At 34.6% G+C, this 14,355-nt stretch overlaps 1 protein-coding gene across 1 annotated transcript in view; it reads right to left on the bottom strand.

Moving 5' to 3' along the window:
- Positions 1 to 14,091, bottom strand: part of LOC149794656 (uncharacterized) — a 31,338-nt gene extending 17,247 nt beyond the window's left edge. The window contains exons 1-4 of the mRNA XM_089966215.1: positions 13,784 to 14,091; positions 9,344 to 9,551; positions 6,542 to 6,630; positions 312 to 418 (exon numbers count right to left, since the gene is read on the bottom strand). Of these exons, the coding sequence (XP_089822341.1) occupies positions 312 to 418; positions 6,542 to 6,630; positions 9,344 to 9,551; positions 13,784 to 13,817 (438 nt within the window). The 5' untranslated portion in view covers positions 13,818 to 14,091. The remainder of the gene's footprint in view (positions 1 to 311; positions 419 to 6,541; positions 6,631 to 9,343; positions 9,552 to 13,783) is intronic.
- Positions 14,092 to 14,355: the final 264 nt, after the last annotated feature.

Genomic DNA, 14,355 nt, shown 5'->3' with positions numbered 1-14,355 from the left:
ACATACAGGGTGTTTTGGGGCATTATTTACTTCCATACCAGCGAGTAATTAATCATAGTAGAACTGCTTTCTGGGGTGAATTAATTATTCAAGAAATGGATGTTAATGGCACTTACACCTGCAATATGTGCTGTTAAGCCCACAAAAAGTAATTCAGACTGAGTAGTAAAACAACTGTAAGAATTAGTTATGGAAGAATAATTTTAAATGCAATACAGTTCAATTCTAATTCTGTAACACAAAACAAAAGAACACTATACATAAATAAACCTCATAACAACTATGTTATTTGAAACTTAAAGAACAAATACCTGTTCATACACATCCTGCCTTGCTTGGTTTAGGTGTACTGAGAAATCTGAGAAAATGAATCCAATTGGTTGTCCATCCCTTCCTTTAATCCCAACCTTGGGTTTCTCTGAATTCAATAAAATAATCAAGAACTTTAAAAATAATACTGCATGCAGAAACAGAATTTAATAATGGTACATGTAACTTTCAAATAAAATCATAAATTTTGAATACCTGCTTATGTTTATTTAAATAAATTTTTTTATAAACAAGAGTATCCTGAAGGATCTGATGCTCTGCTGAATTCAAATAATACCATTTCTTCATTTTAACCACTGAGTGCTGAAACCAGGTCTGATATTCTTGAATGATAAAATTCTCAAAATAAATAGAGTGGATGTAAGATTGGAACCATTTTCATTTAAATCCAACTAGAAATTAGAAAACGTTTTTTTGAAAACCCAATACCAAGATGGTCAGTGTTCCAGCTAAGCATAAATGGAGGGGCACCATGCCCTGCCCAACTTTTTTAGCACCCGTCAATTTTATGATGCCTTTAAACACCCCTATCAAATTTAAAAGTGCCCAGATCAATCACTTCCAAAGTTTAATTCTGTTCTGGCACCATGCTTGTGGCCAGTTTTACCACAGCCATACCATTGGTTAACTTCAGTTTTAATCATTAAGGCTCATTATCGATGCACACATAATCACCACCGAGAGTGCCTACCACAGACAGTTCGCTCAAAAAGACAGGATCTAAGCAAAAGAGGAAAGTGACATAATATTTTCGATAACTGCATTTTATTTTTAATTTATTCATGAGGTCAAAATGTTTATTTTATTCCTATTTGAACCTCTACCCTTGCACCGGCATCAAGAGTTGTTGTCTTGGTAAACTAAAACCGTTTCTGTTTGGTATGTGTTGCTTTAAAGCATATGATAACAGAAAAATGCAGCCTTTTTTGTCCATATACTCTTACTTATGTGTGTATAAAGAAATACTAATGAGCAGAAGCCTTCAATTTAATTTATGCTTTTTTTCTTTTACTCATTGTTGATTAATGTACAATTGCCTCTAATTTATTCAGAACACATCATGTGTAGACGGACATATTTCTTTCTCAATGTCAGTACAATGATGAAATGAAATACAAATGCTGATTTGCCTTTATAATAAAATCAACATATCTGACAATTATGAGAATGATGATTCTACAAAAAAGTCACTATTTTTTTTAAAAGAATATTATATTCTTTACATTATGCAGAGAGAGAAAGAAATTATACTTTCAGTTTCATGCTTTTAATTTTCATATTAATTTTCTAATTATTGTATACTGTGTGGACCATAAGGACATATATTATTATTGTTATTGTTGTTTTATTATTATTCTTATTATTTTCGTCACAAATTTTAAACTTCAAATTATAAAAATATTTTTGGAGCATAAAGAGTAAAATGAACATTTGTATTTGTTTTAGATTCTCTCAAAATGAACCTACCAAGGAAACCAGGATAAATGACACAGCAACAGACCCAAAACCTATAACCTATAATAAAGAAGAATCCTAGCTTTTAGTTACATATTGTTTGAAATACAGTTTGAGAAATAAATGATGTTGAGTCAAAGTTACTTATATTTTTTCTCTTTTTTACTATTTACATGTATATGACATCCATTCACACATGAAATGCCCTGATCATGAAATCTTGTCCGGTCAGCACCCCTGTCATTTGAAATCCTAGCTGGAACACTGATGGTCATATCTGACTCATACCATTTGCAGTTAGGGCCAAGTGGATAACATAATACGTGAAAACCCTATCACAATATGACCAATGATGGAGAAGTAGTGATTACAAATTGTTAAGAGTGTCTGTGTGTGATTTGGATTTTTAAAGTAGCTTTAACACTTTTTCAGTCATATCGCTACAATGTCTGCATTGTGGCAGTTTATAGTGATGTCTAGCACTGGGGCATCATGCCGCAGACATGTAGCATGATGTCCCACCCAGTCACATTATCCTGACACCAGGCTAACCAGTTCTAACACTAACCTCTTAATGCTGATCGCCACGCAAGGTAGCTGTTAGTACCATTTTTATAAGCCTTTGGTATGACTTGGTCGGGGATTGAACCCATGACCTCTTGCATCTGAGGCAAACGCTCTAACCACTAGGCCACCAGAGCAGTTAAATTGTTAAGATGGACAAATTGGTAGCTGTATTGCACATCAGACTGATACCAATTTTATTTAAAGCCAACAACATATCATAAGTCTTCTAATGAAAACCCAATGTAAATATGAATTTCTATCTAGTCTTAGTAGCGATAAAAAAAATATTTCAAAATGGCCACAGAAGTGTCCATATTGTATGTCAGATGGGAATAATTTTCATTTAGGACCATTTATGCTTTCTGTGAAAACCCCATTTTGATATAACTTTCAGTTCAAGGCAAGTAGTAGTGTTGATCAAACTGGATGACACCATTTTCCCTTAGGATGAAACAGACACATAAGAAGTCTTTTAGAGAAAAAAGGTTTACTGATATAAACATCAGAAGTTTAACTTTATTTTAGATGGTCACTTTGGTGCAGCACAATTTTCATCCAAGATCAATCAGATATTACAATATGTTTTATGGTTAAAAAAACCATGTTAATAATTTTTTAAGATGACCACTTTGATGGCCATTTTGGACATCAGATTGACACTGTGTTCATTTAGGAAGTCTTTAAATTAAAATTCCATGTTGATATGACCCTCCATACAGAAGGAGTAGCTATAACAAGATTTTCATGATGGCCAATGTGGCAGCTATATGGGATGTCTAAACAGCACTATCTTCATAAAAAACCAATCGATCTTGGGATGAATATGTCTTTACAGCTTCATCAAAATCCTGACAGCAGTTTTAGAGGAGTAGCAATAACAAAATTGCTCTAATTGACAGATGGATTATAGACAACAGGCTATTCTAGAAGCCCATCTGCTCTATGACCAGTAGAAAGCATAAAAGGTACTTTTTAATAAAACATCTCTAAGTTTTTGGGTTTTTTTACAATCCTTCCACATATCCATTGCCTACCTGGTAATTAACAATCCATCCTTCCACACACCCATTACAATCCTTCTATATATCCACTGCCTAAATGGTAATTAACAATCCATCCTTCCACACACCCATTACAATCCTTCTATATATCCATTGCCTAAATGGTAATTAACAATCCATCCTTCCACACACCCATTACCTTAATGTTTTTTTAACAATCCATCCTTCCACACACCCATTACCTTAATGTTTTTTTTAACAATCCAATCTTTCCCATACCCATTAATGTTTTTTGTTTTTTTTTACAATTCTTCTATATATCCATTGCCTAAATGGTAATTAACAATCCATCCTTCCACACAACTATTACCTTAATGTTTTTTAAACAATCCAATCTTCCACACACCCATTACCTTAATGTTTGTTTTTTTACAATCCTTCCATATATCCATTGCCTAAATGGTAATTAACAATCCATCCTTCAACATACCCTTTGCCTTAATGTTTCTTTTTACAATCCATCCTTCCACACACTCATTACATTAATGTTTAGGGGCTCCGAGTGGCCGAGTGGTCTAAAGTGCACTCTGTTACGGATCACTGTCATCTCACCTCTGTCTGCGTGGGTTCAAGTCTCAGATTTGGCCAATGTGGGTATGTGAGAAAGCTTGCCAGTAGCTTCTCGAGGGTTGGTTGTTCTTTCCGGGGATTTCCCAGGTTCTTCCTCCACCATTAATACTGCCCGCCATGTATAGCCTATCGTGTGCTGAAAAATGGCGCTAAACCCTACAACAACAACAACAACCTTAATGGCTTTTTTACAATTTACAATCCATCCTTCCTCATACACATAGCCTTAATGTTTTTCTACAATCCATTCTTCCACATACACATTTCCTTAATGATTTGCTTTTACAATCCATCCTTCCATATGCCCATTGCCTAAATGTTTTTTTTTTACAATCCCTCCTTCCATATACCCATTGCCTAAATGGTTGTGCAATCACTCACTCCACATACCCATTGCCTTAATGTCTTTGTTTTTTACAATCCATCCTTCCACACTGCATAAAATGTTTATTTACAATCCATACTTCCATTTACCCATAGCCTTAATGTTTTGTTTGTTTTTACAATTCAACCTTCCACACATCCATTACCTTAATGTTTTTTTAACCATCTTTCCATATATCCATTGCCTTTATGAGATTTACAATCCATCCTTCCATATATTCATTGCCTTTATGAGATTTACAATCCATCCTTCTATATATCCATTGCCTTTATGTGATTTACAATTATCCATCCTTCCATATATCCATTGCCTTTATGAGATTAACATTAAACAATCCATCCTTCCATATATCCATTGCCTTTATGAGATTTACAATTATCCATCCTTCCACATATCCATTGCCTTTATGAGATTTGCAATCCATCCTTCCACATATACATTGCCTTTATGTGATTTACAATCCATCCCTCCACATATCCATTGCCTAAATGTTGTTTTTTACAATCCACAGTTCCATATACCCATTATCTAAATGTTTTTTTCAATCAATCACTCCACATACCATTGCCTTAATGGTATTTAACAATCCATCCTTACACACACCACTGTCTTAATGGTATTTAACAATCCGTCCTTACACACACCCACTGTCTTAATGGTATTTAACAATCCATCCTTACACACACCCACTGTCTTAATGGTATTTAACAATCCATCCTTACACACACCCACTGTCTTAATGGTATTTAACAATTCATCCTTACACACACCCACTGTCTTAATGGTATTTAAAAATTCATCCTTACACACACCCACTGTCTTAATGGTATTTAAAAATTCATCCTTACACACACCCACTGTCTTAATGGCATTTAACAATCCATCCTTACACACACCCACTGTCTTAATGGTATTTAACAATTCATCCTTACACACACTCACTGTCTTAATGGTATTTAACAATCCATCCTTACACACACCCACTGTCTTAATGGTATTTAACAATCCATCCTTACACACACCCACTGTCTTAATGGTATTTAACAATTCATCCTTACACACACCCACTGTCTTAATGGTATTTAACAATCCATCCTTACACACACCCACTGTCTTAATGGTATTTAACAATCCGTCCTTACACACACCCACTGTCTTAATGGTATTTAACAATCCATCCTTCCACAAACCCATGGCCTTCATGATTTTTTAAAGAAATCATCGCTATGAAATAAGCTCACATCTCTGACATAAGTTATCAAGAAACTCACATCTCTGACACTGGTTATTACGAAATAAGCTCACATCTCTAACATAAGTTATCAAGAAGCTCTTATCTCTGACATACTTTATTAAGAAGCTCACATCTGACACAGGTTATCATGAAGTAAGCTCACATCTGACACAGGTTATCATGAAGTAAGCTCACATCTGACACAGGTTATTAGGAAATTCACTGTAATTCAGTCTTGCCTGAAATATATGGGGCCTGCATGTTTGCTCTATGTAATTCAGTCTTGCCTGAAATATATGGGGCCTGCATGTTTGCTCTATTTAATTCAGTCCTGCCTGAAATATATGGGGCCTGCATGTTTGCTCTATTTAATTCAGTCTTGCCTGAAATATATGGGGCCTGCATGTTTGCTCTATTTAATTCAGTCTTGCCTGAAATATATGGAGCCTGCATGTTTGCTCTGTTTAATTCAGTCTTGCCTGAAATATATGGAGCCTGCATGTTTGCTCTATTTAATTCAGTCTTGCCTGAAATATATGGGGCCTGCATGTCTGCTCTATTTAATTCAGTCTTGTCTGAAATATATGGGGCCTGCATGCTTGCTCTATTTAATTCAGTCTTTCCTGAAATATATGAGGCCTGCATGCTTGCTCTATTTAATTCAGTCTTGCCTGAAATATATGAGGCCTGCATGCTTGCTCTATTTAATTCAGTCTTGCCCACAATATTGAACAATACAAACATAATAGCTTTTATATATAACATCCACTACCACACTGCTTTATGTTGGATATTTTTTCTCATGTAGTATAGTCATAGAGACCATACACTGGTGAGGCAAATACAGGCAACCATTGCAAATGTGGATCATAAAAAGTACGCAAATATTCAGATTGCTGTGACATGCAAAGAATGTGTTCCACAACCCTATTAATTTACCATACTTCCTCTTCAAAAGAATAGATCTCTCTTCTGTCACAATTTGTTTGACCTTGAGCTGCCCCTCCTGTTCCCCTGACAGTGGCCAGCTGAAAAATTAAACACTGTCAGCTATTACCAGCCTGATGATAAATTATTATAAATATTATTATAGATTATTCATCTTCCTTTGCTCCGGCTACCATATATACTCGCTTACAAGTCCAACTGCAAACACGAAACATGATCTGCTGTCGTATAATGCACAGGCAGATCAGGATCTATGCTGTTTGATCTATTGATTACTCCGAACAAACTGCATAGACCCAGATCTGTCAGTGCATTATGTGATGGCTGATCTTGGTCTGTGCAGTTTGCAGTTGGACTAGACCTAACAGCAAGTATATACAGTAAATTGCTCAAACCTGTGTTACTCCCTCAACCACCAAACTTCATTCCTTCTGCTTCTGTGGCTGAGGCGAGACCAGGGATATACATGCTGATTACAAATATTTAATTAAAACTATTTAAATGTTTATCAGTTCATTAAAAAAAAAGACATGGTGACCAACTATATAATTATTAAGGAAGGAAGATTACAAAATTGGGAAGGGACACTTAACTCAAATTCAGTCTTAAAGCCAAATTTTAAAATGAAATGTATTTGAGTTTGAAATTAAAAATTACATTTCAAAACCATTTTTATCTGCTTTGAGTCCCACATATTCAGTCATGCATAGTTGTTTAAAAGCCATGCTGTGTTCCTCACTTGACTGGCAATCTAACTTCATTAATCAAACTTGACTCTTTCAACCTGGCACAATTGACAATCTGTTTTCCTATTGTTTAAAAGTAAGATGTTTATGGCAGGTTGCAAAAGTAGAACCAGTCCATATCATACCATGCAACAAATGGCAGGCAAAAATTAACAAGGACCTGCATTTGTACTTTCAAACAACCAACAAAATGAATTTCAGGATTTGACAGCATCCCTGCATGTTTTCAGAGGGACACTGGTAAAAAGATTTGCAGGATTCTCACAATCTTATACTCTAGGCACAAATAGATTTATTTTAATGTTTAGTTTGTTTTGCAAACATAATGGGAAATGTAAAGAATAACATCTCAAATCTTTTAACATAAAGCCAGAGTGTGGGTCCATGTACATGTATATTGCAGTTGAATCTGAATTGTATGTGAGTATATACAGCAATTATCAACACAAATATACAGCATCTGAGTTTCCAGATGCTGACATAATGGATGCAAAGTTAGAAGTGTGATTGTGATTTTATGCCTTCTCCAATATTTGTCATGGGCTGGACAAAAATAACAAAAGAAACCATTGCAACAAAACATTAAAATGAAAAGGATCTGAAACAAGAGCTCATTTTACTGGAAATTTATTTATATCTGAAACATTAACAAAAATCAAATATGTTGCATATAAGCACAAAATATAAATGATTTTACTTTTGACAACAATTACTTATTCTATTTGGTACTAACAGCTACCTCACTTGGCACTCAGCATTAAGAGGTTAGTGTTAGGACTGGTCATCCTGGTGTCAGGATAATGTGACTGGGTGGGACATCATGCTACATGTCTGTGGCATGATGCCCCAGTGCTAAACATCACTATAAGCTGTCAGACTGCAGACATTGTAGCGATATGACTGAAAAATTGTTAAAGCTACATTAAAAATCCAAATCACACACACACACACACACTTAATCTATTTATGACAAACTGAATAACTGTATAAAAATCAGAATAAAAAGCATTCATATGCATCCGTCATTTTGCCATGCTTTGCTTTGCATGGCAAACTGTGCAGTAATTTTAATGAAATAAACACAATTGCAGTCATTTTGCCATGCTTTGCTTTGTAAGGCAAACTGTGCAGTAATTTTAATGAAATAAACACACGTGCAGTCATTTTGCCATGCTTTGTTTTGTAAGGCAAACTGTGCAGTAATTTTAATGAAATAAACACACATGCAGTCATTTTGCCATGCTTTGCTTTGTAAGGCAAATTGTGCAGTAATGTTAATGAAATAAACACATATGCAGTCATTTTGCTATGCCTTGCTTCATAAGGCAAACTGTGCAGCAATTGTAATGAAATAAACACATATGCAGTCATTTTGCCATGCTTTGCTTTGTAAGGCAAATTGTGCAGTAATGTTAATGAAATAAACACATATGCTGTCATTTTGCTATGCCTTGCTTCATAAGGCAAACTGTGCAGCAATTGTAATGAAATAAACACATATGCAGTCATTTTGCCATGCTTTGTTTTGTAAGGCAAATTGTGCAGTAATGTTAATGAAATAAACACATATGCAGTCATTTTGCTATGCCTTGCTTCATAAGGCAAACTGTGCAGCAACTGTAATGAAATAAACACATATGCAGTCATTTTGCCATGCTTTGCTTCATAAGGCAAACTCTATATTAATTTTAATAAAAAAATAAAAAATGCATCACTGCCATGCCAATGCTTCATAAAGATTCACAACAGCTTGTGACATCGTGAGGTGGTATTGTGGATGACAATTATAGAACACACGACTCACATTTACATCACATTAATGGCTTCATGATACTATACATTTCTAACCAAGGCAAGATGATTTTAAATTTTGCCACAAGATGATAATAATAGATGAAGACAATGATGAACCAAATATGAAGAAAAAGATAATGATTAAAAAAATTATTTTCTTTTACAAATGTCAACAGTAAATATTGCTGACCAACTTATTGCAAATGTATTCCTGAAACTGTTTCATTCCTTTATTATTTACAATTTAACTTACCCCTCAATAGTGCAGAAGACAAAATCATTTGGCAAAGACAGGACTTGCTTCTGCAGTCTGGTTCTCAGATCATGTACACATAAAGTGGAAACCTCATGGCTGCTGATTAGTAGGATTCCTAGACTGGCATCCAGTTCGTTTGGTTCACTGCTCTCTCCAACCAATTTTACACCAAAAATCAACAGACTGTCATCACAATCAGCATCATCTGCTTATGGATAGCACAACTTGTTAATGAAGTAGAATATATTATTCCAAGGAAAAAAATCTTGTCCATTTCATTTGGGAAGCTTGTTTTATGGACTTTTTGGATTATAACTGTACAATGTTATCCAGAGCAAACTTCTAACTGGTTATACGCTGACATCATTGATATATCATGTTATATTTCCTTTGACCATTATAAGTCACATGATCAACATCAGTCGCTGATGAAGGCAGAGTGATATTGCCAAAAACTTTGAACTCTTACAATATTTATGCTCAGAGTATAGAAAATTATTAATGATCATGAATTATCCAGAGCAAGGAAGCAACCTTTCCAGTTATGACATGCATCTATTTTTTTTTTCTTCCAAGTTTACGACCATACGACTTTCTCTTCACCAACAGATTCCTATTTTAACATGGAAAGTTTGGAAAGTACTGATCAAAATTCAATGATGATTTCTATTGGCTTAACTCCTGTAAATACTGCACAAGCACTTATGTTTTAACCTCGTTATATTCATTTACAGCTTTCCAAATATTACCTGGATAAAAGATTCTAACATTTCTAAGCCTTTTTAACAATTGATAACCTTATTTATTTTGTATTCTATATCCTGACCTAAAGCTTTCTATTTGTCCCTAGTTTTCAAAGTATCTAAAATCTCTTAATTTATTCATGGAGGTTGTGTCTGACCATTTACATTGCAGGTTTAAAATCGGAGATATGCATCTTACAATTTTGCCTTTAATTTTGTATATATTTACAGAATTGTAACGTCAGTACATATACATTGCATTTTTTATCTTATACTTTATGTATGCATTTATCTGGAAGGGTTTGCCATCTTAAATGTCCACGCAATTCAGTTTAACATTTTTTGGAACTTTTACCTTTAGTTGGCACCAAAGAGCCACTATAGTGCCGAGGAGCCATAAAATGCTGCTACATAGAAATATTCATAATTTTTTGTAGAATATGTCGTCTTTGAACAAATGCTTTTTCTATGTATTGCACTACACACCATGACAGAAAATTCAGTATGTGAATATGTTATTGCTGCTTAAAAGTTTAAATTCTCACTGACATATCTATTTTAATTTTCTAATAATCTTCATGATGACAAGTAAATAAAGAGAACATAATTATCTGGCAAATGAAAATTGTAAGTAATAAACTTAATGACAAGAAATGATTTCTTGTACTTTATAATAATGTCATAAAAATCCATCATCAATTAAGAATTGACTGTCCTATTCAAAACCCTTACTGGAACCTATTATGCGAATAAGAGGCATGTATATCCTAATTAATCACCATAATGTTCGTATATGTATGTGAAATAACACATTTACCTGAAACATAATTTAATGAATAAATCATTCATACATTTAAAATTAAGTCAAATGACTCTTTTCTTACATCATAAAATACTTTTTTTTTAAGTTGTAAATTATCCATTTTCTTTCTCTCTGTTTGATGCTCCTGAGGAAAATTTGATTCTCTTCAATTTCTACTTGTGCAACTTGTAATTCAGATGTTCACTTTAGGATGCTGATTGTACTGCATGTTGTAAAATTTTGATACCTTATCACTGAGATTGATGGCATGTTTAAAAATGGATGCAGATATCTTGCTTTGTAAGGATTCATATCTACCAAATGAGGTCCAGTTAAATGCTGTGTTTGATGAGATACAGTCTCATGTGGCCGAAACCAGGTGTATTATGTTGGCCAGTGATAGCGACTCCAGGCATCAGCAGTAATCAAAACTGATTTAAAAAATGACTGGATCTCAGTAGAAACTAACTGGTCTACATTTTTTGCTAACAGTGATGGTGAAGCAATTAAATATAAGCATATATCCTTGGTTGAAGAAGAACCTTTCTATTGTAAGGATCTAAATCTAATGAAAGTGCCAAAGACTGAGGCTACGTATCACGTCAAGTAAGATCATCTAAACTGGCAGTTGCAAATGTGAGGTGACAATGTGGCAGGACTGAGATCACTTTTTAAACTCTTGACACCAATATGTAAGCCAGTAATAGTGTGTATGTGTTATTTGGATTTTTAATGTAGCTTTAACAATTTTTCAGTCATATCGCTATAATGTCTGCAGTGTGGCAGTTTATAGTGATGTCTAGCACTCAAGTATCATGCCACAGACATGTAGCAAGATGTCCCCCCAGCCACATTATCCTGACACCAGGCCAACCAGCCCCAACACTAAACTCTTAATACTGAGCACCTTGCAAGGCAGCTGTTAGTATCATTTTTATGTCTTTGGTATGACTTGGCCGGGGTTCAAACCCATTACCTCCCGCATCCGAGGCAGACACTCTAACCAATAGGCCACTGGAGCAGTTGCCAGTAATAGTGACTTAACTGGTAAGACTCAACATCTAAAAGACAAGTACAGTGTATGTGGATCACATAAGTACGTGGATCACAGTAGGGTTAGATATTAAATAGTTGTTTATTATGGGCTTTCTGCTTTCTTTAGTTGTCTTTTTTTAAGCAGTACTGTATATTCTCACTTATGAGACGAGTCCAATTACAAACTGCACAGACCAGATCTGCTATCACACAATGTGCCAGCAGATTGGGGTCTGTGCAATTTGTTAGAAGTAATGAGTAGACTAAACAACACCGACCCCGATCTGCAAGCACAAAGATCTTTGTTGCTTGCAGTTTTACTTAAAAGCAAATAAAAGCTTGATTCAATTAAACTCTTGTGATTTTAAATTTTTTAAATTAAAATGAGAAAATAAATAAAAAACTCAAAAGGCAGCACATAGAAACAATATGCACCAAAATACCGAATACAGTGGAAACACTGAAAATGCAATAAAATTATATTGTAAATGCAGTACCACTGTGTATCATTGGTTTTGTTTATAAAACTCAAAATGTTAATTATATAATTGGCAATGAGTAGATTGACCGAGAATTGTACTAAATAGACCTTTTTAAAAATATCATGAAATTAATATTATCCTTTTGTTGAAATGGACTCAAAAATGTTGTTGTTGTAGGGTTTAATGTCATTTTTCAGTGCAAGATAGTCTATACATGGCAGCCAGTATAAATGGTGGAGGAAGAACATGGAAAACCCCCCAGAAAGAACCACCAACCCACGAGAAGCTACAGGCAAGCTTTCTCACATGCCCACATTGGCTGAACCCGAGAATCAAACTCATGCAGACAGAGGTGAGATGGTAGTTATCTGTAATCATGAGCCCTTTAGACCACTTGGGGCTCCGACTCTCAATGAAACTCCAATAGGGTACAAGTATAAAATATTCTAAACAATAAAAATGCATCTGACATTGTGAAAATTATATTTTGGCTGGAAATAATATTTTTTTTACATTAAAAATATTATCCTATAGAAAGGAAATTTATGAAATGCTCCTCTGATGTGCATTCTATAGTAATGTATCTGACTCATTACACTGTTAGTTGACATCAAAACACGCTACACAACGCCATTAGTTAGGCAGTAAGACCCATCGCCCCCCGAGAAGAAAAATATCAGGTGATCTGCCTTACACTGTACGACTACCATGTATCATAAGCTTAAACTTAGAGTTATTGTTTTATTTGTTCTGGGCGGCCCCTAGTGGCCAAGTGGTCTACAGTGCTCTACATTATGGTTCACTGCCATCTCACCTCTGTCTGCGTGGGTTCAAGTCTCGGATTTGGCTAATGTGGGTATGTGTGAAAGCTTGCCAGTAGCTTCTCGTGGGTCGGTGGTTCTTGTTGGGTTCTTCCTCCACCACTAATACTGGCCGCCATGTATAGCCTATCGTGTGCTGAAAAATGGCGTTAAAACCCTACAACTAATTATTTGTTCTGCTAATTTCTCTTTTTGTTCTACTATCTTTGTTTTTGATTAGTTACGGTAAATGTTGATACCTTCATAATCGTGTAAAAAATTAAAATAATTCCTAACATTAAACTTCTATTTACTTAAAAATTAAACAATGATTGTTTAATAATTCTGGAGACTATTGTCTGTTCCGGAAATACACATTTTAAGAATTAAAATGTGCAATTTCTGCCTGTACAATTTACTATTGCGTCAATTTTCTTAACAACAAAAGTAAACATAATTCTGTTAAACAATTAATATTAAATTAATAAAGTTATGAATTTGACAAAACCAATACACTACGGCATATAATTTAAGTACGTTCGATGTTTCTACTGTGTACCGGCCATTTCACGTACCCCATAAACAGGTACGATTTTTCACGCCATCCATTACTCAATCCTGGAAGTTGGTTGTCATAATAAATTTTGCTTAAAATATGCTATGCTGTCGTCGTGTATTGAAAGAGAAACTGGCATGACAGGCTGGGAGAAAATAAGCTCGAGCGAGTTGATTAAACTTTCGAGTTTCCCACCATCAGCCATCGCATGATATGTGTACTCAAAAACTGATGACATCAAGATCAAACTGTCATCCTAGAAATGCTTCATGTATCAAGAACACAAAAAAGTAAGCGTTCATTTATTCAGACTATAGAGAGTGACGTTTCTCGTCAAGCAGAAAGATTGTAATCAAACATACAGCTTGTTATTATTATTTGTTTTTTTGTGGGTTTTGTTTTGTTTATTTGTTTGTTTTTAAAACATATTCCTGTATCTCATCAAAGGGGGCGTAGAAACATTTTATAAAGGTAAAATATCTTGAACGAGCTAATGTTTCTTATTATGATAAGCATTATTCATCTCTGAGTTTAAATAATTGTCTGTGAACACCGAAAACTTACAGAAAAACCGGAACACAGTGAAAAGAC

Source organism: Sinohyriopsis cumingii, chromosome 7 (assembly GCF_028554795.1).
Source record: "Sinohyriopsis cumingii isolate HCF-2022 chromosome 7, ASM2855479v2, whole genome shotgun sequence".
NCBI lineage: Eukaryota > Metazoa > Mollusca > Bivalvia > Unionida > Unionidae > Sinohyriopsis > Sinohyriopsis cumingii.
The sequence above is the reverse complement of the archived record's forward strand: the minus strand, read 5'-3'. Positions and strand labels throughout refer to the sequence as shown.